Source organism: Cydia strobilella, chromosome 21, assembly GCF_947568885.1.
Source record: "Cydia strobilella chromosome 21, ilCydStro3.1, whole genome shotgun sequence".
In the NCBI taxonomy this organism is placed as follows: Eukaryota; Metazoa; Arthropoda; class Insecta; order Lepidoptera; family Tortricidae; genus Cydia; species Cydia strobilella.
The window spans coordinates 6,706,298-6,734,247 of NC_086061.1; the positions used below are offsets into that span (position 1 = coordinate 6,706,298).

At 41.2% G+C, this 27,950-nt stretch overlaps 1 protein-coding gene across 1 annotated transcript in view; it reads left to right on the forward strand.

Moving 5' to 3' along the window:
• The first annotated feature begins 388 nt into the window (after positions 1-388).
• Positions 389-27,950, forward strand: part of LOC134750858 (phosphoinositide 3-kinase regulatory subunit 4) — a 45,292-nt gene continuing 17,730 nt past the window's right edge. The window contains exons 1-24 of the mRNA XM_063686094.1: positions 389-683; positions 997-1,177; positions 1,718-1,888; positions 2,264-2,443; positions 3,050-3,138; positions 4,378-4,584; positions 7,791-7,913; positions 8,478-8,623; positions 9,352-9,533; positions 10,785-10,977; positions 13,431-13,537; positions 13,882-13,990; positions 14,684-14,832; positions 18,514-18,657; positions 19,335-19,451; positions 20,092-20,226; positions 20,909-20,987; positions 21,149-21,225; positions 22,011-22,132; positions 22,793-22,887; positions 23,727-23,855; positions 24,989-25,064; positions 26,502-26,597; positions 27,579-27,701. Of these exons, the coding sequence (XP_063542164.1) occupies positions 592-683; positions 997-1,177; positions 1,718-1,888; positions 2,264-2,443; positions 3,050-3,138; positions 4,378-4,584; positions 7,791-7,913; positions 8,478-8,623; positions 9,352-9,533; positions 10,785-10,977; positions 13,431-13,537; positions 13,882-13,990; positions 14,684-14,832; positions 18,514-18,657; positions 19,335-19,451; positions 20,092-20,226; positions 20,909-20,987; positions 21,149-21,225; positions 22,011-22,132; positions 22,793-22,887; positions 23,727-23,855; positions 24,989-25,064; positions 26,502-26,597; positions 27,579-27,701 (3,122 nt within the window). The 5' untranslated portion in view covers positions 389-591. The remainder of the gene's footprint in view (positions 684-996; positions 1,178-1,717; positions 1,889-2,263; positions 2,444-3,049; positions 3,139-4,377; positions 4,585-7,790; positions 7,914-8,477; positions 8,624-9,351; positions 9,534-10,784; positions 10,978-13,430; positions 13,538-13,881; positions 13,991-14,683; positions 14,833-18,513; positions 18,658-19,334; positions 19,452-20,091; positions 20,227-20,908; positions 20,988-21,148; positions 21,226-22,010; positions 22,133-22,792; positions 22,888-23,726; positions 23,856-24,988; positions 25,065-26,501; positions 26,598-27,578; positions 27,702-27,950) is intronic.

Consider the following 27,950-nt stretch of genomic DNA (forward strand, 5'->3'; position numbering starts at 1 on the left):
ATAGGGTATTTGACTACTAGTCAAATCAGTTTCTTTTTTCGAACTGTCAAAACGATTTTGCTACTATGGAATTTATATGAAACACTAGCATATGACGTCACAATCAAATTACCTGCTCTTTATAGTTTTATACGGGTTTTAAAATAGAAATTGTGTCTAAAAATAACCCTGTCTACGTTTCTCTATTAATCTTCTGGTGCTTTATTTCATGCATGTTGTAAAACAATTTATTTTTAATACAGTCAATTTACCCTATACTGCTCTTTGGTCCTCACCAAGTCCTCACTAGAGCTTTACCGGTTTGCCATTCCTAGTTTCCTTCTTACACTTTAATGAAAAAAAAAAAACAAATGTCACTTGCCCACTTGTCAAAATGAAGTAGTCTTTGTTTTGAAAATAGACGAAATTTGTGAATATCTCTAGTTATTCACGTATTAAGTTTTAAATTGGCCTTTTCCGTTCTTTAGTAAAGGACATGGACCTATCATATTCATACTTTTTCAACCCAAATGTGTATTAATAATACTTTTTAAAACATATTTTTAATGTAAAAGTTCTAGTCTACTAGAAGTGAATTGATAATAAATCAAAATGGGCAATCAGCTGATGGGCTTAGCTCCGTCTCAGATATATCCTGTGGAGCACTATTTAAGTGACCATGCGGATCTAACATTTGACATGAGGTAATAGCATTATCAATATAGTCAACAAGTACTACTTTTACACACATATTTATGTTTCAATTACTAATTGATTTTAAGATTTCACGGCTTATTGCAGTATCCAAAATCCTTACCTATCTCCATCTCGCTTTAGCGTTACAATATACAGTTTCTCAAATCGTACATACATTGTCTCATAGTTTTTTTAAGCATATGAAATTCTACTCAATTAATAATATAACTAAGTTTAAATTTCCTTAGCAATCGTTTTGTATAATGACCAGCATGGCATATTGTTTAGTAATTTGTAGTTTCACAAAAGCTCTTATTTCAGCCTCGGCTCTACACGTTTCTTAAAAGTGGCCCGGGCACGGTCACGAGAGGGCTTAGTTGTAGCCAAAGTGTTTGCAGTACATGACCCGTCATTGCCGCTTGCTGAACACAAGGAACGGATTCTGAAGATTAAGGAGCAGCTGGTTTCTGCATTTAATTGTTTGCCGTTTCAGAGAGTTATAGTAAGTACATTTGAATAGGTTATTGCTGTGAGTTTGGTCTGTCATTCAGTACAATAGCTAAAGAATAGATAAAGAAAGCTTATGGTGAACTCATAACTATGAAGGCAAAAATTTCTTGACTATACATCTATCTAGATTAGGTATAATATAAATTTCATGAATGAAATCATATAATTTTGCATTTTCGTCAATATTATACAATTATTTTGTGTGATGATCTGTTTTTTTCTTGTATTGATATTAAATAGCTTAAAAAAGTTAATTTTTCATTTGTCTGTTGAAATTTTGCATACATGAAATCAAAAAGTTTGCCAGTTTTGTATGGAACTGTTAAGAGCTAAATATCCATATAACTAATATGACTATCTAGTCTTATTAGTCTACCTAAAGGTCCACCCAGATTTAGTGAATGTGCACCATTTGCAAGGTAATCACTATCTTTTCATATAATTCAATTGTGCAATAGCCATTCGCATTAAGTGCGCGTCCCGCGTTCGCCAGATGTGGACCCACCTTTAGGTATATTATCCTTTTCCACAGTTAACAGACAAAGCCGGTCTTTTAATGCGTGAGTACTGCAAGTACAGTGTGTACGACCGCATGTCTACGCGCCCGTTCTTAACGGTGCTTGAGAAGAAGTGGATCACTTTCCAAGTGCTTTATGCACTGCACCGGATGCATAAACTTGGGATATGCCATGGTGACATCAAGGTAAGATTTCAAAGAGATGCCTTTTTGTTTGTCCCTCTTCATCAGTCAGTTTCTGACATCTTTCAGCCTATAGAAACATAGATGACTATACATAGATAACTTTTTCTGTTTATCTCAGTAGAAAGTGTCAGACAGAAAGGTAAATGTAATAAATGCTTAATGTCTGTATCACTGTCACTGGCGTTTCAGTTTTTACTTGCCCTTAAATAATGTTTTACAAGATTGTTGAATGTTTTCCTATTAAGATCCCACCTTATGAATATGCAAGACTTTATTTTTCTAATCAGTATGCAGTTTCTGAACCCATTTCATTAGTCACAATCTTTGTTTGAAAAGTATCAACATAAATGTTTAATTATTTTTATTCCTATACAGCTGGAAAACATAATGGTGACATCATGGCTGTGGGTGCTGGTCACGGACATTGCCTCCTTCAAGCCCACATTCTTACCCGATGACAACCCGGCTGACTTCAGTTACTTCTTTGACACATCCCGCCGGCGGCTGTGCTATGTCGCGCCGGAGCGGTTTGTGTCACCTGACCCGCGCCGATCGGTATGTAATCTATTTATTACTGACACATTGACATAATCTTGAACTTAAATTTACACATTCACGCTCACTTATACACACATTTACACACTCACGCAAGTAAGCACAGGGCATTTTGAAATAGGGAATCAGTTCCATTACGCAAACGCTGCAGCAGATTAGCAAGAGGCAGCTTTTAGTTCGATTATGCTCAAATTCAGACTGGTGAATACTATCCACCACCACCATTTAATGGCGCAGCGACCCAAAATGAGTCTTGGCCTTCGACACGAGTAAACGCCAGTTGTTTCGATCCTGCTCAATCTCCCGCCCGACGCCCTTCGAAGGACGCCCGATCGGCCTTCGCCCTACCGAGCGTCCCAGATATACCCTTTAGCGCCGCGATCCTCATCCATTCTTACAATACAATACTATAATGACATCAAATTGATCTGATCAAAGATCAAAGGTGGCCATAAAAACTAGATGATAATGCAATGAGACCTCTTTGAGTTTGGGTTTGAATCCTCAATTGGAAGAGACTGTAAAAAGTAGAATTGACGATAATAGCTTGTATCTAAAAACAATTTTTGTCAAAAATTAATATTTCATTAAAACTTATTGTTTCAGAATGACGATAGAAACAGTAATTTGTTATTAAGCGAGTCTCCATGCAAGGTGGGAGAGTTACTGCCAAGTATGGACATCTTTTCAGCTGGGTAAGTGCCAGTTGCACCATCCGCACTTGACAGACTGATCAACGTCACCCGGCGCGCCGCGGCGGTTTACTATGAAACTTTCCATACAATACAATTTAGCGAACTCTTTAACGATTACAAACAGTTTGGTGCAACCGACCCTTAGTCTGCTAAATACAACTAACAGCGAGTAAGGGATAATGTATCAAAGGTCTGGCTGAAAACCAGCATTGTATTAAATTCACTGGAGCATTCCACGGGCTGTCCCATACAGACGCATTTTATTTCCTGTGTTGCGACTTTTTTTTCGGCGTTTAAAGCAGATGATTATTTTTTAGTGCATATTTCTGACCATTTGTCACAGAAAAGAAAACTTTTATACCTGCAAATCCTGAGAAAATTAGCGTTCGTACGGGACAACGGTAGACAATTTCATGAATTGCTTTTTAAGTCTAAATTTAAGGTTTATCTGTAAAAAAATGTGTTACACTATCTGTTAACTCTGCCATTTCATGTGGTGTTGAATAAAAATGTTCTATGTCTATGTCAACCTGAGAAAGTAGAGATCCAGTGGATCAGTTTGATATTTTTACGACATAGCAAATCTTCAAATACTTTGGCAATGACAATGTTTCACTATCAGCGAGATCCGCGTGGTATAAAAGAAAATTCAATCTGAATCATAAACTCTTTGCTGAACAGTAGCATTAAATAGTGTCAGCGATTATGACGCCATAATTACGTTATTATTACGTCATTACGACGTCACTGACATCACTTTGCTACCTGGGATCGGTTTTGAAGAGTAAAAAGATCATAATATTCCTAAATATAATAAATTTTTCTTTAATTTTGCATCAACATGCCGCACGCCACTTTGTTGTTACTGTTTGCCACTGTCTTGCTTGGTATACTTAAAGAAAAATAAATAAAAAATTTATTGGCAAACAAGCAGTAACAGTCTGCCTGATGGTAAGCGGTACAGTCTATGAACGTTTTCAACTACAGGAGTGACACATGCGCGTTTCTCTTTGAAATCCTGTAGGTACACTACTCCTCTTTTGAACAACCCTTTGAAAGTCCCTTTATACAACCTACGTATAAAAACTTCGTTCGTTTTGGCGAGTTTGGATTTGTGTCTTAACCTTAGCAACCTCTTACAAACCTCTGTTGATTTTTATCTCTTTCTAACAAACTGAAATGCCAAAATGACGGATAGGGACAAACGATTATCAACGGTTGTTTTAATATTTCTTACAGATGTGCCCTTTTAGAACTATGGAACGACGGGACCCCAGCGCTAGACCTCCCAGCCCTCCTGGCCTACCGTAACGGGTCCCCGCGACCCTCTAGCATGACTCTAGAAGGAGCCGCGCCCGCGCTGCAGGAGCTGCTCCTCTCCATGACGGAGCGGAGCCCCAAGGAGCGCCGGAGCGCCGAGCTGTACTTGGACGAGGCGAGGGGCAAGTGCGTCCACATTCGAAACATCTAACTAATATATAATGTTAGCTCTTAGATTCTACCGCAAAAGTTCTCTGAGTATTTCAATTGTAACTTGTAACATTAAAGATAATTATTTTTGACTATTTAATCTCTCTCTAATTCTTGCATTTCTTACGTATGCAGTTTAAATTTTCACAGATGATGTATTTCTGTTGCCGCTATAACAACAAATACTAAAAAGTACGGAACCCTCGGTGGGCGATTCCGACTCGCACTTGTCCGGTTTTTTCTTTAAATCATCATTCGCTTGCCCTTGTCCCATTCACTTGGGGTCGGCGCAGCATGTCTTTTTCTTCCATACATCTCTGTCACCCGTCATCTCATCATTCACTTGCGTTAGTTTCATATCATCTTTCACACAGTCCATCCACCTTTTCCTCGGTTTTCCTCTCCTCGTACTTCCCTCCACATTCATCTATACTTATAATAAAGCGGAAGAGGGTCGAAAGTCTGTACATGGAAGATATTCGAAAAAAAATTGGCTGGGGACACTTAGAATCGATAACAGAACACATTCCAACAGTTTTTAGAATTTTTGTCTGTTTATCTGTTTGTCTGTTTATCTGTTTGTCTGTTTATTTGACCGCGCTACAAATGAAAACGGCTGAACGGATTTTGATGCAAACTTTACTAATCTGTCGAAAAAATCCACGGCCAGGTTATAGGCTATAAAAATTTGAGAAATTTTACCCCTAAGGGGGTTAAAAAGGGGGATGAAAGTTTGTATGGAGTTCAAGATTTATTTTAAGCTAGCAATTTGAAACTTCGTAAGAAGATATATTATTGAAATACAAGAAAACTAATTTCAGCGTTTTTGAAAACTCATCCCATAAGGAGGTGAAATAGAGGTTGAAAGTTTGTATGGAGTTCAATTTTTTTTTTGAGTGCGTTACTTGAAACTTTGTATAATGGGCATATTATTATAATACAGGAAAAGTAATTTTAGCGTTTTCAAGAATTCGTCACCTAACAGGGTTAAAAGGGGGTTGAAAGTTTGAATCCATTACAAATGCTTTGAAACTTCTTAGAAATGTATGATAGACGATTACAAAAAAACTAATTTTGACGTTTTTGGAAATTTAACCCCTCAGGGGGTTGAAAAGGGGATGAAAGTTTGTCTTGGGGTGCAAATTTTATTTTAAGTCAGGAACTTAAAACTTTGCAAAACGTTAATTATATTAAAAAGCAAGAATTTTTTTTCAGCGTTTTTAAAAATTCATCCCCCATGGAAAAAGGGGTTAAAAACTTTATCTTGATAACTATATCATTTTAGCTACTAGGCCAAGTTAGGTATCGTTTTTGTATAAATCGGGTATGCCGAATTCATTTATGATATCAAAATGACACCATTCCCGAGTGAAAACACAAAAAAAATGAAAAAAACTTTTTTTAATTTCTCTTTACGCTTAAACCGCTAAACCGATTTAGATAAAATTTGGTATAGAGATAGTTTGAGTCCCGTGGAAGAACATAGGGTAGTTTTTATCCAAAAAATTGAGACTGCGTGATTTTGAAAATCGTAAATGTTAAATTCGGTGTTTGCCACCATCGGAATTGTTATAGTCGAAATTATGTAGTTCGGAATTTACAAAATTCGGCTTTTTGGGTTTTCGGAAATATAAATCTTCGTGATTTTCATCATTCGTAATTATGACAGTCGGAATTTTGATGGGTCGAGCATTTAAAAATCGGAATGATAAAATTCGACATTCTAAAATTCGGAATAATATTTTTTCGGAAATATGTAGTGTACCCGATTTGGATAGGTACAGTCAAGGACGTAAAAATACAAAAATGGTACTGTATCGTTCGATATACACCTACTACTCTATGCCGTTTAAATCACGTCAAAAATTTGAATAAGGGCAACAAAAACCTTTTGGAGTGTAATTTTATTTAGTGGTAGCAAAGAGGATGTAATATTATAGAGCGGTACTGTCATAGTAAATTTTGTAACCACACTGCCATCTATCGACACACTTTAAAACTAAAAATGAAGATTTATTAAAATACGATAAAATGTATTTAAATATGGATAAACGATCTTTTTTATTTGCATTAATTATTTTTATTTTTTTGACCCATGTTCTTTCACTGATATGCGTTAAAATTGTTAAATAATAACAAACGAAACCGTTAACGCCCTCTATACGAGAGTAGGCAAAAGGTAGTAGCGACATCTGATCGAGAATCAAATTTTCGTGATTTTCGAGGCACGTTTTTTCCTTAGACTGTATCCATCTATTACGGAGTTATATCTATCTTTGGTGGTAGGTACCTAATTGTAAAATATTTTATCTGGACTACAGTCCTCTAGCGTATCCATTTGTCAACTTTACTTTAAGTTCCGTCTCCCGGGGACAGGGAGATAAATTAGGGGTGAATTAGCCGCTTACTGACACAGACCGAATTCCACGCAGGCGAAGCCGCGGGCACAGCTAGTTCTTAATACCTTTCTCGTCATATGACTTTCATCCCTCCGCATCACATGCCCGTACCATGCTAGGCGATTTGCCCTTACTTTTTCTGTTATTTGTGCAACTTTCAGGCTTCCTCTTATATACTCATTCCTTATCCTATCCATTCTCGTCACGCCACACATCCACCTTAACATTCTCATCTCCGCTACATGCAATCTCTTTTCATCCGTCATCTTTAGGGCCCAACACTCTGATCCATACATGACGACAGGTCTTATGATCGTTTTATAAATTTTACCCTTCAACCGAAGGGGCATACGGGCGTCACAAATGGTTCCCGTAACCTGCCGCCGTTTCATCCGTCCTGTGCTAATCCGGTTTTTCACGTCACGGTCAATATCGCCATCGCACTGTACGAGCGAACCGAGGTACTTGAAGTCGGAGCAGACCGGCAATGTAACGCTATCGAGTTCTATGGCAGCAAAACTGGAGAGACCGCCAAAATCGCAGAACATGTGTTCTGTTTTAGATCTGCTGATCTTTAGGCCAACATCCTCCAATTTTTGCCGCCATTTCTCAAGTCTGCTCTGCACCTCTAGTTCGTTTTCACCTACAAGCACAATGTCATCAGCAAACAGCATACACCAAGGTGCCTCCTCCTGTATGTCCGACGACAGAGCGTCCATTTAAATAAGACATCTAAATCAGTTTATACTTCCTCAATAGCCTATAAGTTCCGTTTTGTTCCAGATTGTTCCCTGAATATTTCTACTCTTTCCTGCAGTCATACATGCTCATATTCTCTGCGCAGCCCATTTTACCCCCAGACGAGAAGATACTTAGAATACATCAGGACATAAAGAACATTATTAAGTAAGTTATATTTACAATTTTATTTATATGTGGTATTTTCTATATAAAGGGACCTTATTGTCGATGGCGCTTACGCCATTATTAACGATGCTGCGATATAAATACAATGCCGCGCGACGCTGTGCGGCGTAAGCGCCATCGACAATAAGGCCCCTTTTCATAGAAAATGCCCCGTATGTTTAAATAACCTTATTAGGTAGAGCATTGGTAGGCCTATCGAGAAGGCCGTACGACTTTCGATACGGAGGTTCAAACCCCGGCTCGTACCAATGAATTTTTTGCACTAATATGTCGGATTTGATACTTTTCGCTAAAGAAAAACATCGTGAGAAAACCGGACTAATCCTAATAAGGCCTAATTTCGCCTTTGGGTTGAAAGGTCAGATGGCAGTCGCTTTCGTGAAAAACAGTACATACCTACGCCAATTTTTGGAATTAGTTGGCAAGCGGACCCCAGGCTTCTTTAAACCGTAAAAAGCCGGGACAACGCGAGGAATATGATGGGTGGCGACTTAATAAATCTGTGTAACAATATTTAATTATTCATCCAACGTTAATTCCTAGAATCTTCACCCAGCCGTCAGACGCCAAAAACTACCAAGATCTAGTAGAAGAGACCACAGACAAGGGTGACACCATAGACATGCTGAAAAAAGACGGGTTCAAAGTGCTCAACGTTAATATTGTGGACAAAGAAGAAGATGAGAAAGGTAATTACAATTTACAGTAAATCCGTGTTAAGACGATTCAAAAGAATCTGAATGAACCACGCCAAAAAACGTTTTAAGCGAGTAAGCGTATTAACCGTGAAAAAACTACAGAATCAATGTAAAATGGCGCATTACACAGAAAGTCGTATCACATGTGGTCGTTTCTTTTCGATTTGTTTTGCTGTATAATAATTTCCATGATAAGAACCTATCCTATGTCCTTCACCGGGGCTCAAACTATCTCTTTATTTAAATGGCTAAATTTCGCCATCATATTGATTTTGATAATTAATATTAAACCCATTTAATAACCAGCGCTTAAGGTACTGAAGTTTTCTTAAGCGCTGGTGGTTTAGCGGTAAGAGCGTGCGTCTTTCAATCCGGAGGTCGCGGGTTCGAACCACGGCTCGTATCAATGAGTTTTTCGTAATTCGTAACTTATGTACGAAATATCTTTTAATATTTACTAGCCCCTTTTCGGTGAAGGAAAACATCGTGCCAATCCCAATATTAAGGTCTAGTTAGTTTACCCTCTGGGTTGGAAGGTCAGATGGCAGTCGCTTTCGTAAAAACTAGTGCCTACGCCAGGCTCCCATGAGCCGTGCCAAAAGCCGTGACAACGCGAGGAAGATGATGATGGAGATTTCTTAAATGGCGAAGTGATCACATAAGAACCTATTCCTTGGCCTATTATGATGCGGGACAATAAAAAATGTTCTATTTTTTAGGAGTAGAAAAGCCAGACCTTGGTCCAGACAGCGAAGGTCTGATCCTCATCACATCTCTCGTGACCTCCTGCACCAGGGGTCTGCAGCACTGCACGTCCAAGCTGCGCGCGTTGGAGACTTTACAACTTCTGTGCGAGAACTCCAGCTCTGAAACCATTTTGGACCGTATATTACCGTATGTGGTAGGTTCCACGGGCTACTTCTGTCTGTGACTTGACTGATGATGATGATAATTAATAAAAACCGGCCAAGTGCGAGTCGGACTCGCCCACCGAGGGTTCCGTACTTTTTAGTATTTGTTGTTATAGCGGTAACAGAAATACATCATCTGTGAAAATTTCAACTGTTTAGCTATCACGGTTCATGAGTACCGTCTGGTGACAGACAGACAGACGGACGGACAGACGGACAGCGGAGTCTTAGTAATAGGGTCCCGTTTTTACCCTTTGGCTACGGAACCCCAACTAGGTACTCTATGTCTTTCCCCGGGCCTCGAACTATCTTCATACCAAATTTTGTCCAAATCGGTTCAGCGGTTTAAACGTGAAGAGGTAACAGACAGACAAACAGAGATACTTTTGCATTTATAATATTAGTAGGGATAATCTGAAATAGATGTAATATACGAAAGTATACATAAGTTTTTGGCAAAACTTTCATTTTTGGTTACAAGCTTTTATCGCTGACTGTACTTTTATTTCAACAGGCAACTAATACTCATCGAAACAATTCTAACAACCCCAAACACAATTAGTTTGCGTTGTTTTATCACAGAGTTCTCATGGCCACCTCCTGACTCCATCATCAGATCAGCTCCATGTTGTCAAAATATTGCATTGTCATCCAGTTCACATATACGTATGCAAAATTTCAGCTCAATCGGAGATCGGGAAGTGGGTAAATTTGGCTTTCAAGATTTGACCCACACTAACAAGGCCACTAAAAAGTGACCAAGGCCTACAGTGCCCAGAGCTGGGATCAAACCAGCGTCTTCTGCTTACGGCAGATGCTTTAACCACTATTTCAGCATCTATTCTAGTTCATCTATGGCGGCTTTCTCGCACAACGTATCAGCATTGCGATACAGCGGGGAAATGCCGCCAGCATCCTTGGTACAATGCCTCAAGGGCCTATTTTAGATTTAAGCTAGTTATTAATTTCGTTTACGTAGTACCACTGTATATATCTTGTATGTAAATAAATGTTTATAATAATATATTTCAGTTTGTATTCCTTACCCACAACACACACACACACACACACACACAACACATCATAAACCTTCTACTTATCATGAATTCTAAAACCGCAAGTTACGGCCAGCATACATAATGCCACATAACATCAAATTCGATTTTATATCCCTAAAATACAAAAACTTACAGGCTTAAAACAGTCACATAAACTATTTTTAAGTAATACTTATTTTTCAGATCCACCTCTCCCACGACTCAGTGCCCCGCGTGCGCGCCTCCGCCGTGTCGGCCGCGGCCCGCTGTCTGTCACTTGTCACATATTTACCCAAGTCGGACTGTAACGTGTTTCCTGAATATATTCTGCCGGAGCTGGCCCCGCGCGCCACGGACCCCGCCGTGCCTGTTAGGATCGCCTACGCCAATAATATAGGTGACTATATTTTACATCCTGGGGCCCATTTCTCGAACGGTATTACACTAATATTATTAGTCCACGAACTGTCAAGTCGCACCATGGCAACACACTAATAATAGTAGACTAATATCGTTCGAGAAATGGGCCCAATGGTCTATGTCAGCACACTTTTGAAGAGAAATGCCGGTTATATAGTTTTTTTTTTTCATAAATCTAGTTTTGATTATTGCGAATCATACTTTATAGTATTTTATACAGTCGTGATATAATAGAGAGCTTTTCAGTCGAGTACCGTGATTAGGCCGGGTGCGCTTCACGGTATATAATAATAATAATAAATAATAATAAGCCCGCAGGGCAGCTTGTGGCGAGCTGTTGGGGAGTGACGACCCCACGGACCCGAGTGCTCCAGAGAGTCGGTCAGGGTCTCCGTCTCTGGCGAGTCTTCGTCGGTCGGAGTGGACCCCAAGGGGACCCGCAGGACTCTCAGCTCTGGCTTGCCTTCATTGGCCGTCCAGAGGGGAGTCGTAAGAGCTATATGCTCCAGGGGTGGAAGTGAAAGATGCATAAGACGCGAGTTGGCACAGTGGCTGTTAACAGTCACTGGGTAGAAAGCGGCGCACACCTCTCGACACCCCTGAGCCGCTCACACCGGTGTTGCTCCTGGTTGTCTTTACGACGGCAGTTTCAGGGGCCGATCTAGTCAGCGGCGAGTCACCGCCTGCCTCGATAACGTGTTTTAACATTGTTATGGCAGGTGTCCGGACCTCTCAGCAATAGCCCAATCTTTTGACCAGCCAAACTTCAATCCATAAACCGGTATACTGTTCACTTTTTCTACAATAGTCCCAATGCCTGCTGCGACCGGTTCATGGGTGTCTATTGTTGCACCTGTCAACGGGTTCCAGCAGGCATTCTACATAACATTAAAGCTCTCCAAGGGGCCTCTACGTGTTGGATCTATATCCCCACGCAAGCCTATCAAAAGACCGGGATTTATAGGCCCGTGATATCGAAAGAGATACAAATAATAATAATTATAATAATTAAGCCTCTTTATTTCCTTAATAATAATTTGATTTACAATTATATTGTGATTAAAATTAATAAATAACATAAATAATAATAACATTTTTATCAAGGACCTCTTTATAGAGTAAAGGCCTCCTCCATTTTTCTCCACATAGATCTGTCATTCGCTTTGTCTGTCCAATTTTTTCCTGCTGCTTTTAAAATCTCATCGAGCCATCTCTCCGCAGGTCTGCCTCTGGGTCTCTTGCCTGCAGGTCCCTTCCATGAAGTTATCTGTTTGGCCCACCTGTCCTCGTTCATACGGGCAATATGACCGGCCCACTTCCATTTTAATCTTTTGCTGTGCTCTAGAGCATCAATCAACTTAGTTGTTTTTCTTATGTCTGTGCTTCTCTTTCTGTGTCTCAATTTTAGATTCAGAATGCTCCGTTCCATGGCTCTTTGGGTTGTTAATATTTTGTTTCTGGTTTGTTTGTTAAAAATCCAAGTTTGGGATGCATAGGTAAGTGAAGGTAAGATGCAAGAATCTAATATCTTTTTCTTTAATTTAATAGAAGTATTTGACTTAAGAATTTCTTTAAAGCTCCAAAATTTATTCCAAGCCAGGTTTACACGTCTCATTAGCTCATCATGATGTCTTGTTTTTTTAAATGACACTTGTTTGCCAAGATATGTATACTCTTGGACATATATATATTGAACCATCAGATTTATCACTACATCCTCTCGTAGTATCGCTACTCACCACTCACGGTATATAACAACTAATTAATTAGGCCACGAAACTTGCTGAGTGGCTTAATGAAGGTACGAGATTGAAAAGCTTGATTATATCACTATTGTATACAATACTTTTTCTAAGAGTCATCTAAAATAATACTTTTTCTACTATAAAACTGAATGATTGGTGAAAATTAGGTATGTATCTCAGTAGTACAAAAGACATCAACGCGTGCATAATACATATATAATTACCTATTACTCGTGAAAGAGTCGCGCGTTGGTGTCTTTTCCACTGGACCACGGCGCCACGTGATTGGTCAAATTCATTATAGTTGATTACAGCGTTTGATTATAAATATTATAGTTGAGTTGGGAGACGATTCATGAAAAGTACGCAATTATAGTTTGGTATACGAAATCTTAATTCAACCAATACAGTCGACGAGTAGAAAAAATCCTTTTTAGTCATTCGTGCAGTGATGACCCTGTTCACATTGATAGCGCCCCGCGTACATTACATTACATTATGGACTATGGATGAGAAATGCTGAAATTATTGTATTTATTATTATTTACAACGACGGGACTTAATCGCGTAAAATAAGTATTAAACCCACCTCCGACGTTTCGAGGACGGCGTTGTCCCCGTGGTCTCGGAGAAATAATAATGAGTAAAAATCGTGAAAGTTTAAATCAATTATTGTATTTTACAGCCAAACTTGCTGAGATCGCGGTTCGATTCTTGGACCAGACACAGAATATGGTCGACAAGGAGGCAGCCATCAACTATGAGACGGAGCTGTCGGCTTTGCACGAAATGGTTCGTTTTCAAGTTTTTATTTTTGATGACCGGTCTGGCGTAGTAGGTAGCTGGGTTGTGACCCTGCCTATGAAGCCGATGGTCCTGAGTTCAAATCCTGGTAAAAGCATTTTTTTGTGTGATGAGCACAGATATTTGAATGCAGTTTTGTTTCTTTTTAAAAATAAAAGAATGTTTCCTTTAAGTAAAATGAGCTACGTTTTAAGGTACTTTCCCTCCAGAGCCCTTAATTTTTTTTCACACTATATTACCTACGTATCGTTGTTCAAGTACCCACAACACAAGCCTTCTCGAGCTTACTGTGGGACTTTTGCTATGTCCTATAATATTTAATTGCATCGTAGGTCCGATCAACCGTTTCGTACCTGCTGACGGATTCGCAAGCGGTCGTGAAGAGAGCACTCGTCGACAATGGCATTACAAAACTATGTATATTCTTTGGGAAACAAAAAGGTACGTATTTAGTGTTTTTTTTACTAGTAACGGGGTCAAAGATAATTAATACGTATTTCATACAACAGACTTCTCCTGCTAAGGTTATTTTTTCTCGTATTATGTATGCACTCTTAATACTCGCACATTCAAAAAGGGCGCACTTTACTAATGAAGGATCAAGGGCCTGACACTCTTTGATAGAGAAAGATAGTCTTATTGCGATTCCTATAAGAGGAAAGAGAAAATAGTGCCATGCTTTGTCCTTATCACCGACCGGGTTTTTTTTCATGGTCGGGTTATGGCAGCATAGGTAGGAGGCGATGGCGAAATACCGAAATTTATAAGTGAAAGAGAAAAAGGATTATGCTGCCATACATAATAATATGTCTTTCTCTTACCCCTGGTAGCTCGGTTCTCGGTTTCATGTCTATAACTACTGTATTATGTCTATGTGAAGGATCGACTATGAAATTAAACAACCAGTCACAAGTAAAGCCAATATAATAAAAATAAATCCAAAGTCAAAACTCTTAGTATACAATCCCAATAAAAAAAACATTAGCGCGATGTAGAAATCGCCTCTCCCGATACAGCGCCATCTTGCGTCATATTTAGTTAACAGTTTTTATGAACGCACTCTATAGACGCGAACATACTGTATGCAGATTCTTTTCTACAAATTGATACATCAAAATGTCCATTTTGTTACAGCAAACGACGTGATCCTATCTCACATGGTGACGTTTCTTAACGACAAAGAGGAGGCAGCATTACGCGGCTGCTTCTTCGAGCGGGTCGTAGGCGTCGCGGCGTATGTGGGGCAACATGCCGCGCCCATACTCATGCCGTTATTACAACAGGTGAGAGAGAGAGAGAGAGAGACGTTCGTGAACAAAGAGGAGGCAGCATTACGCGGCTGCTTCTTCGAGCGGGTCGTAGGCGTCGCGGCGTATGTGGGGCAACATGCCGCGCCCATACTCATGCCGTTATTACAACAGGTGAGAGAGAGAGAGAGAGAGAGACGTTCGTGAACAAAGAGGAGGCAGCATTACGCGGCTGCTTCTTCGAGCGGGTCGTAGGCGTCGCGGCGTATGTGGGGCAACATGCCGCGCCCATACTCATGCCGTTATTACAACAGGTGAGAGAGAGAGAGAGAGAGAGAGAGACGTTCGTGAACAAAGAGGAGGCAGCATTACGCGGCTGCTTCTTCGAGCGGGTCGTAGGCGTCGCGGCGTATGTGGAGCAACATGCCGCGCCCATACTCATGCCGTTATTACAACAGGTGAGAGAGAGAGAGAGAGAGAGACGTTCGTGAACAAAGAGGAGGCAGCATTACGCGGCTGCTTCTTCGAGCGGGTCGTAGGCGTCGCGGCGTATGTGGGGCAACATGCCGCGCCCATACTCATGCCGTTATTACAACAGGTGAGAGAGAGAGAGAGAGAGACGTTCGTGAACAAAGAGGAGGCAGCATTACGCGGCTGCTTCTTCGAGCGGGTCGTAGGCGTCGCGGCGTATGTGGGGCAACATGCCGCGCCCATACTCATGCCGTTATTACAACAGGTGAGAGAGAGAGAGAGAGAGAGAGACGTTCGTGAACAAAGAGGAGGCAGCATTACGCGGCTGCTTCTTCGAGCGGGTCGTAGGCGTCGCGGCGTATGTGGGGCAACATGCCGCGCCCATACTCATGCCGTTATTACAACAGGTGAGAGAGAGAGAGAGAGAGAGACGTTCGTGAACAAAGAGGAGGCAGCATTACGCGGCTGCTTCTTCGAGCGGGTCGTAGGCGTCGCGGCGTATGTGGGGCAACATGCCGCGCCCATACTCATGCCGTTATTACAACAGGTGAGAGAGAGAGAGAGAGACGTTCGTGAACAAAGAGGAGGCAGCATTACGCGGCTGCTTCTTCGAGCGGGTCGTAGGCGTCGCGGCGTATGTGGGGCAACATGCCGCGCCCATACTCATGCCGTTATTACAACAGGTGAGAGAGAGAGAGAGACGTTCGTGAACAAAGAGGAGGCAGCATTACGCGGCTGCTTCTTCGAGCGGGTCGTAGGCGTCGCGGCGTATGTGGGGCAACATGCCGCGCCCATACTCATGCCGTTATTACAACAGGTGAGAGAGAGAGAGAGAGAGAGAGACGTTCGTGAACAAAGAGGAGGCAGCATTACGCGGCTGCTTCTTCGAGCGGGTCGTAGGCGTCGCGGCGTATGTGGGGCAACATGCCGCGCCCATACTCATGCCGTTATTACAACAGGTGAGAGAGAGAGAGAGAGACGTTCGTGAACAAAGAGGAGGCAGCATTACGCGGCTGCTTCTTCGAGCGGGTCGTAGGCGTCGCGGCGTATGTGGGGCAACATGCCGCGCCCATACTCATGCCGTTATTACAACAGGTGAGAGAGAGAGAGAGAGAGACGTTCGTGAAGAAAGAGGAGGCAGCATTACGCGGCTGCTTCTTCGAGCGGGTCGTAGGCGTCGCGGCGTATGTGGGGCAACATGCCGCGCCCATACTCATGCCGTTATTACAACAGGTGAGAGAGAGAGAGAGAGAGAGACGTTCGTGAACAAAGAGGAGGCAGCATTACGCGGCTGCTTCTTCGAGCGGGTCGTAGGCGTCGCGGCGTATGTGGGGCAACATGCCGCGCCCATACTCATGCCGTTATTACAACAGGTGAGAGAGAGAGAGAGAGAGAGAGACGTTCGTGAACAAAGAGGAGGCAGCATTACGCGGCTGCTTCTTCGAGCGGGTCGTAGGCGTCGCGGCGTATGTGGGGCAACATGCCGCGCCCATACTCATGCCGTTATTACAACAGGTGAGAGAGAGAGAGAGAGAGAGAGAGACGTTCGTGAACAAAGAGGAGGCAGCATTACGCGGCTGCTTCTTCGAGCGGGTCGTAGGCGTCGCGGCGTATGTGGGGCAACATGCCGCGCCCATACTCATGCCGTTATTACAACAGGTGAGAGAGAGAGAGAGAGACGTTCGTGAACAAAGAGGAGGCAGCATTACGCGGCTGCTTCTTCGAGCGGGTCGTAGGCGTCGCGGCGTATGTGGGGCAACATGCCGCGCCCATACTCATGCCGTTATTACAACAGGTAGGTAATTACCCAATACAGGCCAGGCCAGTTGCACCAACAGTTAACAGACTGATCAACGTCACGCAGCAGAGATCTATGAAACTTCCCATACAATAAAATATTGCGAACGCTTTAACGGTGGCAGACGGTTTGGTGCAACCGACCCTTATTCTCTTAATAATCACGTCGCGTCAAGATCATTTTGAACACCTCGCCCGCTTAGCAACTTCTGCTGCTGACTGTACAATAAGGATGTTTCCTGTATTTAAAATAAATTATTTCACACCGTGCACGAAATAAAGCACCAGATAATTATTAGAAGAACATAGATAGCAGTTAATTTTAAACACAATTTCTATTTTATAAATATAATTGAAATCGCGCGTGTAATATATCCGGTGTTGCAGGCGTCCATAGGCTACGGTAACTGCTTACCATCAGGCGGGCCGTATGCTTGATTGCCACCGACGTGGTATAAAAAAAATTGAAATATAAAAAACCGGCCAAGTGCGAGTCGGACTCGCGCACCGAGGGTTCCGTACTTTTTAGTATTTGTTGTTATAGCGGCAACAGAAATACATCATCTGTGAAAATTTCAACTGTCTAGCTATCACGGTTCATGAAATACAGCCTGGTGACAGACAGACAGACGGACAGAGGAGTCTTAGTAATAGGGTCCCGTTTTTACCCTTTGGGTACGGAACCCTAAAACGAAGGTGAGTTGCCCGTGACGTCAGGACGTCACTATACTCGTTTTCATATATCATATCATTTTATATTAGCAAATCGTTTTGACAGTTTTAAAAAAGAAGCTGATTTGACTAGTAGGAAAATTTATTACATTTTCGAGAGAAAGAAGATTTTTAGCCGCGGCAAGAGAGCTTTCAGGTGATTCCATATTTCAATAATTCTACCAAATTAAATAGTAAAATTACCCAAATATTAGTCTTCAGTTTTACCAGTGTTTGCTAAATTCTGGATAAATCGTGGAAACTCTTCAAATATTTTGGGCAAACGTATGTATTTTTTGATTATAAAAGGGTATTCTGAACTGTTTTGTCAAGCCAGTTATTCTAAGAACAAATTAAATTATTTTCTATGAAAATATTTTAATTTGTGGTTTTTCAAGTAGACACACTACTATTTAAACTATAAACTGAAATAAATGTCATATACGAAGGAAAAAATGACCAAAGCCTCTAGTGTCCAGAGCTGGAATCGAACCAATACTGTTCTACCTTAGAGATGGCCAGGTGGCGCCACAAGCCTTCGGGAATTGTCATATACTTGGAAGTTTCGGCCCATGCCACCGTGGCCGGATAGCCGAGCGGTTCAGGCACCTGTCCGGTAAACGGGGTACGCTGGTTCGATTCCAGCTCTGGACACTGGAGGCTTTGGTCATTTTTTCCTTCATATATGACATTTATTTCAAGCCAGTTATTTTTAAATTACTTATTGTCTTCCCGCAGGGTTTAACTGACCAATCAGAGTGGATAATATCGAAAGCCCTACGAGCTACAAGCAGTCTAGCCGAACTAGGTCTCCTACCAAAACAATCCCTATGCGATTTAGTGGCAGAGAGCGCTGTGTACCTCGCCCATCCTAATCTATGGGTAAGTAAGTCCGTCTAGAATCTAATTCTATTTTTCACGATATGGGGTACTGTACAGTGTACACTTTACTAAAGAGTCGGCAACGCGCATGTGACAGCTCACTGTTGCAGGCAGCTATAGGCTACGGTAACCGCTTACCATCCTGTTTTCCATCAAATAATGGCGTCGAAAAACCAATAGTTTTAAACGAGCAATTTTGAGTTTTCTCCTAAAAACTTACCGTTTGTTAACAAACAATCTTAAATCTTCGAAGATAGATAGATTAGTATGTTGCTTATGAAGGTAATGCGTAAGAGTCGAACCACGCTAAGTGGGCAAGTAAAGGTGGGCAACCCTAAATACCTGTTTCTTGAAGAACCTCATGTCATAGCGCAAGGGAAACACCTCAGAAGGTAGCTCATTCCACAAAACGCTAGATGCCAGCTTGTTTTAGGGTTCTCAAAGGTGGGCAAAGCATATGTGGCTCCTCTGGTGTTGCTTATGTCCATGGGCGGCGATGACTGCTTCCCATCAGGCTGCTCGTCTGCTCGTTTGCAAGTTTTCATGCCAAGTGCTACGTCAAGGAGCTTATAGGGATATGTATGCGTTCTTACTGTCAAGTTTGTGCTAAGTTAGCTTGGCCAGTCTATGAAGCGCACTTATGAATTTATATTTAAGCGTAATTCTGTTCTCTACAGATAAGACACGAAGTGTGCGGTTTGATTGCTTGCGTGGCGAGTCTGCTCAACCCCATCGACGTGAACTGCAAGATATCGCCGCTGGTGTGGCCCCACCTCAAACACAAACTCATACAGGTACATAATATACAACACACGAAGGCCCGATGTATTAATCGTAGTACGTACGATAATATTGTACAAGTCAAGTTTTTGAAAAAAGAGCACTGGGTTATTTTACTTGTCCTATAATATGATTATGACACATGTTGAATTTTTTAACAACATCTAATAAAATAGATAGCAAATGAGCAATTTATCAGAATAATGTGGATATTAAAATAATATATGGAAATGATAAATAAATACAGCATTTAAAAATTTAAAGTTTTTTTTTAACTTCCAAAAAGGAATAAAGTAAAGATACCATTAGATTCCTTGCATTTTATCCAAAAAAAGATTGTACGGCAACTATATGCATAAACGCAATATTTCACCGACAGAATCGCAATTTTACTTATTTTCCATGCATTCAAGATCTTCACCTCATCAAGATCTTTCGTCGCGTTCACTTATCGGGTTGTTAGGAGCGTTTCGCGAGTGAAGTACGACTTTCGGACTTTGTCTATCATTTCTAACTTTTGTATTGCTTTAATGTAATGGGTCCCATATAGACATTTGATCCCAAGAACAAACTTGATCGATTGCTACCATTAATAAAAATTTGTCATCAAGCCTATAGCTTGGTTTCTTGTCAAACGTTTTACTTGTTCCCCAGGTGGATAGAGCAGAGTTACTATTAGAAAGTCTAGAAGAACCCATTCCCAGGAAAGTATTGGATGCGGTTTTACGCCACGGAGATGTGGATAGACTGGTGCAAACACTTAGAGAAAGAAGGAGCGCTAGACTCAAGGTCGGTTTGATAACACTTGTTTCATACTTTACAGTACATATGGTGCTACTTTCTCGCACTAGTGCGTAAAAGAGCACTTTTCGTGCGTATGTCGAAAGTTAAAAGGGCCATATGTACTGTAAAATGTTGTACGATACACGTGCGAATAGGTAATTCGCAACTCGTGTCGATTTAAAACACTCCCTGCGGTCGTGTTTTAATTTATCGCCACTCGTTTCGAATTTCCTCTTATCCGCACTTGTATCGTAAATAACTATTTCAGTGAACTATTGGAAATCCTGCCTTTAAAAGAACCTATTCCTAGGACCATGGGCGCAGCCTTAAGTCACAGTGACGCAAATCAACTATTACAAACATTTAGCGCCACTTGCACCAACCCACTTACCCGGGGTTAAGAGGTTTAACCGTTAACCCAGTGTCAAATTGTACTCGTAACCATGGTTCTGTTTTAATTTCTTGTACAGTCACGCTTCGAGATTGTTGAGCCATATAGAGTCCTAGCTAAACTGGTTGCTCAGTACTTACGCTATGGAATGTTCAATTTAGCTAGAACCCTATGGCCCAACAATCACGGAACGTGACTATATGACTGTGCAGTAGATAAGATAAGTAGAGAAGATCTATCTAACTTAACAAAATATGGGACAATTTTCTATTACTTTGTTTTGTCTTTCTATTGTAGGTGAAGCAAGGTGTGATGCCGCAGTATAGTGAGATGGGGCCACAACTCAGGAATCTATTCAGGAGACTGGCATCCGATGGTAAAACCATAATACGTTTCTCCCTTTTAACTTAAGACTGACATTCGATTGACATTTTTGAAATGTCAGCCTGGTAAAGGGTTAATCCGTCTGTTTAATTCTGATGACGTCTTAGATTTTTTGTAATATAATTAGGTGGCTCAATTTGATTGTTTATCCAGGTATGACGGAACAGGTTGAGAACCAACTACTTGCCATGAGTGCACATCTCATCAAGATCCAAGGCTCCTCCACACAGGTAGAATTACTTAAAAGTAAATAAAAACACAATTGAATTTGAATTCGTGCTCAAGAAATAGACGTAAATGAACGCAATAGGGGTTATTACTGCTATGTTCTCCCGCCAGAGTGCAGCACTAGCGCCTATCGTAAACCATAGAGTAACTTATACATACTGTGCATAAACTGTTTTTTGACAAGTTTTTATAGATAATAAAATATGACATTGATGCATCAAGGCGGTTTGTTTACAGAGGGCTTACCGGGAAACGAAATTTAGTTATCTGCCACCACGTTTAGGGGGGGTGAAGGGGGGTCAAGAAAATGTGACATGGGACAAGGGGGAGGGGGAGTCACAAACTTTGTGACGTCACTTTTTATTCGCTGTACAGTTGTTTAACAAGTTTTTGGAACGATAATCGTTTTTATTCGTTTAATTTACTTCCCTAATCAGTTTTGGGTTATAAAATTACTAATATTTCTGTTGTCAAAAATATTCTGATAAAATATTAATAATACTTAATTCGATACGTCACATCAGGGGGGGAGGGGTTTGCCAAATGTGACCAAGAGGGGGGAGGGGTAAAAAAAACCTAGAAATTCGTGTGACGTAATTAATGGATGAACCCTTATCGCTAGAATATGCAAGAGTGATAGAGTGACAAAATTTCGATTTTATTGTTTCGCAGTGGACCCTCAGATTGTGATGGATTGTTTTAGTGGCGCCCCCTACGCAGAGTTTCGCGTAATATTCCCTATTGAACAAGTTTTATGTCAAAAATTATATTTACCCACTTGTTTCAGCACATAACGGACGCACCAGGGCGTCTCTCATTGAACGCAAGTAATATTTCTCGCTCCGTGCAACTGGATACAGGAGGAGGCGACGCCATGCCCGTAGACAAGATGTATGCGTCGCAGAACAGGTAACTTTAAGTGGTTATCATATCACACGGTTGGGAGACCGGACGCCGCTCCGGTGTGAGAGCGAGACAGCGCTATTAACGTACAATCAATGGGCCGGAGCGACGTGCGAAAGATTAATATTGTGTGCTGTGCTTTAACTCTTGAACCATGGGTCCAAAAAATATGAAATAAATCATGAAAGTAAAGCTCAGTAAAGACTTTCAAGTAAAACTTAGCGAACCTGATCGGTTAAGCCGTGTTTGCTACGGAACCCTACACTGAGCATGGCCCGACATGTTCTTGGCCGGTTTTTGTTATTTTTGTATGTAAACTGTCACTTTACTGATATTTATAACTTCGAATCGTAAAATTGGACTTGTCAGAGTTCCCAGATCGGCACAAAACTATATCGAAAATATGATATAGGTAAGCATTTTAGGCATATATTTTATTTGATACGCCCCATCTACATTTTAATCCTCATAACCCTTAAATGCATATTGTTGCCAAATGTATACAAAGCATTGGACAGCTCACAGATTCAACAGAAAAAACCTGAACGCACCTTTAAACCAAACGCCAAATAGTAGTAGTAATTTTTTAAATCATGCATTTAAGGGTTAAAAAATAGAATCTATGCCTACATTTTTGGTTGTATAAATACATGTTTATGATAACAGGAGAACTCACAAAACGTCGACATCGCAAGAGCCGCACATGAACACTGAGTGGCAACACATGTTCGGACAAGGACACGATCCTACTTCGATTAGAGGTAATTGTAATTTTAATACTTTCATCACAGATATAAATATACCGATCTATGGTAAATGCATTTACTTCGCGTGTGCGAACCCCGACCAAGCGTCGAGGTTGACCGTCGCTCTTGACAGTTCACGTGCGTCAGTTGTTGCAGCCTGACGTCCGTGAAAACTTAAAAAATGCTTCTTTGCGTAATAATTAACTGGAACAGCCCAAAAGTTGCGAGCACCCAAAGGCAAGGACATATTTCTTATCACATTTAAGTAATTGTAAAATTATATTATGCGTAAACTTTGTATGAAAAAGTTGGCACGCTTGGTTTCAATACAAATCGTGATATTTGCGTCATCTACCGTATATATTAAATCTGAGACTCTCATAGTATAAAACGGCCGTTTTGACTACCGGTCTGGCCTAGTGGGTAGGTAGGGTAGTGGGTAGTTCCTGGGTTCTAGTCCTGGTAAGGGCATTTATTTGTGTGATTAGCACAGATATTTGTTCCCGAGTCATGGATGTTTTCTATGTATTTAAGTATTTGTACACTATTTATATCATTGTCTGAGTACCTACTACACTACACAAGCCTTACCTTACCGTGGGACTTAGTTAATTTGTATAAGAATGTCCCTATAATATTTATTTATTTATTGTTATTTAAAGTTTATGGTGGCATTTGTACACCTAGTCCGTTCAGAATTAATATGAAGGGTCATTCTCTGAGAATATGTCTGTGGTTGCGTCTAATTGCCACAACTTTTTCATACATTTTGTATGGGTCGCGGCAATTAGACCGCAGACATATCATTTGAGAATGACCCTGGACTGACTGCAATATTTTCATGTCTCTTACAGCGCCAGAGTCGGCCTCAGTGTCACAAGCCCCACACCAGTCCCAAGCAGTATCAAGTAGTAACTTGGGACGTCAGAGCGCCTCCATACCCTCACACTCGCAGATGGGACACAGCGCGAGCTACGTGCAATGTGAGTAAAGGTCACTCTAGACGGGATGATCAAATCGACCGATTTGATCAGAAAAAAAATTATCTCGAATTTAATCACCAATTTTATATTTATATTTGAGCGCTAAATGCCCCCAAAAGCAAATACTTGAGAACAAATTGGTATTCATGCGACCACACACACAGTGGCGTAACTGGGGGGGGGGGGGGGGGGGGGGGCAGAGGGGGCAAGTGCCCCGGGCGCCATCCAAAGGGGGGCGCCAAAATAGGCAAAAGGCAGCGGGGAAACTTTTGTCAGTCGTCAGGGGGCGCAAATTTGGTGACTGCCCCGGGCGCCATATCCTCTAGCTACGCCCCTGCGACCACACCTCAATTTTATCGGTCATAAATGGCGATCGAAACCGTCAAGCCAAATTGGCGTTTGCATCCGCACAACTTGATTTGTTCAGACAATTTAATCAGATTGGCGAAAAATTATTTCTTTTTTGAGAAATGGTCCTGAGAAGTCTTCGTGTCTTGAATGAGATATTCGAACATAAGACCGAATTTCCGGTTGAACTTCAAATTGGCGAAGTCGTCTAAAGAAAATGTTTTTGTTGTTTGCTCATTAATGTTTTTAAAGTGTAATATTGGCCCCCTTATGAAAATATAATTAGATTTCGATAAAGTAAAACTAACAACATGGTCCCTTAGGCTGAGAACGCACTGCGATTATTTTTTTGCGGTTTCAGAACGGCATGCTTCATAAGCGCACGCACTTAAAAGACTGAAACCACAAGAAATTAGACTGAAACCGCAAGAAATTAACCGCAGTGCGTTCTAAGCCTTACAAAGATCGGGGACATATTTACATTTAAAAAATCGAAAGCTTTCTTCCAAATCTTGAAGTCGCTTAAAAATAATATTATCGACTTTTTTTATATAGTCATTTTTTTTAATATGTTCTAATTATATTTTACAGTACATATGGTGCTACTTTCTCGCACTAGTGCGTAAAAGAACACTTTTCGTGCATATGTCGAAAGTTTAAACGGCCATATGTACTGTAAAATGTTGTACGATACACGTGCGAATAGGTAATTCGCAACTCGTCGAATTTCCTCTTTTCCGCACTTGTATCGTAAATAACTATTAATATGTTGCTGTTGAACACAGATAGCATGGCGCCGTGTCGCGTCGAGCTGAGGAACTTGACAGCGAGGATGCAACAAAAATTTCTCAAGTCATTAAGGTAAAAGACAACAATAAATTTTAACTCTTTGACGGCCACAGTGGGCCATAGCCGACAAAGTACAAAATTAAACTTAATACATTATTGTGTTTGAGAAGCGGTTCTAATCTATTTAATCTTCTTATTTACAAACAAACGATATTCCTAATACGTTGCGCAATCGTTTTATGATTATATTAGTTGATTAGGGTATTTGACTACTAGTCAAATCAGTTTCTTCTTTCGAACTGTCCGAACGATTTGACACTATGGAATTTATATGAAATACTAGCAAATGAGTCAAATGACGTCACGGTTAAGTTACCTACTCTACTACTTTACGATTTATGAAATAGAAATTGTCTAAAAATAACTGTTGTAATTAGTCCAGGTTGCACTGTTACATTATGCGTGCTGTAGGTACACACTCGTTGAGAGCCTCTCGCCGAGAGTCTCATCACCGTTCCGACCCAATCGGAGAACGACGAGACGAGTAAGAGCTCGTTCCCACTATGTCACACTAGTCGGCTGTCGGGACGATTTTTAATCGGGTGTCGGTGCCTCTGTTCACACTAGTCGGCTGTCGGGACGATTTTTAATCGGGTGTCGGCGCCTCTGTTCACACTAGTCGGCTGTCGGGACGATTTTTAATCGGGTGTCGGTGCCTCTGTTCACACTAGTCGGCTGTCGGGACGATTTTTAATCGGGTGTCGGCGCCTCTGTTCACACTAGTCGGCTGTCGGGACGATTTTTAATCGGGTGTCGGTGCCTCTGTTCACACTAGTCGGCTGTCGGGACGATTTTTAATCGGGTGTCGGCGCCTCTGTTCACACTAGTCGGCTGTCGGGACGATTTTTAATCGGGTGTCGGTGCCTCTGTTCACACTAGTCGGCTGTCGGGACGATTTTTAATCGGGTGTCGGTGCCTCTGTTCACACTAGTCGGCTGTCGGGACGATTTTTAATCGGGTGTCGGCGCCTCTGTTCACACTAGTCGGCTGTCGGGACGATTTTTAATCGGGTGTCGGTGCCTCTGTTCACACTAGTCGGCTGTCGGGACGATTTTTAATCGGGTGTCGGTGCCTCTGTTCACACTAGTCGGCTGTCGGCCACGACCGCAGCTGGTGCCATTTGAGGTTCTCATTTGACGCGCGGTCCGACATCCGACATCATGTGAACAGCGCCGCCGACACGATTTTTTTCCGGACGGAGGGCTGACAAAACACGATATTTTATGTTGGATCCGACACAAAATCGTTGTCGTTCGTGTGTGAATAGCTTCATATAAAATGTTCTGCCGCTACGACACCCGATTAAAAATCGTTCCGACATCCGACATAGTGGAAACGAGCTCTAAGAGCGAGACGAGGAGGGAGCAGTATGTAAACACTCGTTCTCGGGGTGTCTCCACGTGGAGACGAGTGTGTACAGCCGGCATACAATATTTTCTTTGTTTGCAGGTCCAATGATGACAGCATAGACAATTGCGATGAGGTCCGACCACCGTCGTCGTGGCGGCCCGGAAATCAGCTGCAGGCGTACTTGCATGAGCACAAGTCAGTTTAATTACTCCTTACCAACTTCTACAATTTTTTTAGGACTAGGTACAGTCGCCATCAGATATATCGGAGCGGCCAAGGTGCTCACAAATATCTGAACACGCCTTTATTGTCAAAGCGTTAGCGTGTTTAGATATTTTGACCACCTCGGCCGCTCCGATATATCTGATAGCGACTGTACATATAAAGTGGCAATGAAGTTTGAATTGTGGGTATTTTTAATCATCAGCAGGTCCCTTATAGTATTTTTCACATAGCTTGGGTACGGTGACAACTGTCATCTCAATACAATTTTTATGGTAATAAATTGTAAGGCGATGACAGCTGTCACCGTGTCCAAGGTATGTGAAAAATATTATACATGGTTAAGAGCTGTTTGACGATGTATTCAGTTAGTTGTTTTTACCTACATATTATTTACTTACTCGCATAGTACATATCGTCGCTATACTTACTCAACCTCATATCTGCAACAATCATTTGATGGAATGTCGCTTTTCTTTCATTCGGAATACGGGTGTTTTTGTCATCAAATGAGTGTTGCAGATACGAGGTTGAGTAAGTATAGCGGCGATATGTAAAACGTCGTGTGAATATATTTCTATTAACTGGCACTTGCTTACTCGTCAAGTTTCATTAATAAGAAATAATTTGAATTTATCCTTCCCTTTTGATAAACTTTATTTCATATTACAATAAAGTTCAAAATGGCACTCATCCCTACTATTCAACTATCTGGTTTTTTCTACCCGCCTGTTTTTTTGTTTTTCGTAAATAACTCGTAAACGGAGGCCCATAGCAAAAAATGTTCTTATGTTGTTAGTAATCTAAATATTTTTTTATACAAAAAACCCTGTACACTTTTTCGCTAAGATCAATATTTAAAAAGATATTAAAGGGGAAAAGTTAATTATAATCAATTCTGATCATGAATGTTGTCTTCTGTGTCTTATCCCTCACGTTTTGTTGACTATACAGGGCTCGCGTGACCCAGCTAGTGACTTTGCCAGGCCAAAAGAACCTCTTCGGCTCATGCTCTGACGATGGAACCGTGAGACTATGGGATGCTAACCGTCTCGCTCAACACGCGTATGTCAATAAGTAAGTAATTATCTTGCCCATGCATATCTTAGATACTTCTTCTTCCATACCATTCTACGGCGTGTAATTTTAATACGACCACATGTTCCACCACTAGTTAGGACCTAGTCAATTAACTTATTTTTGTTTCATTAAAAAAAATATTTTCCCGTACAAAATAATTCAGCACGCAATGTAAATATCATCTTGACTTTGTTTTCATTCAGAACGTCGCATTTACTGACGCGACGTCACATCTGTCACGACGCA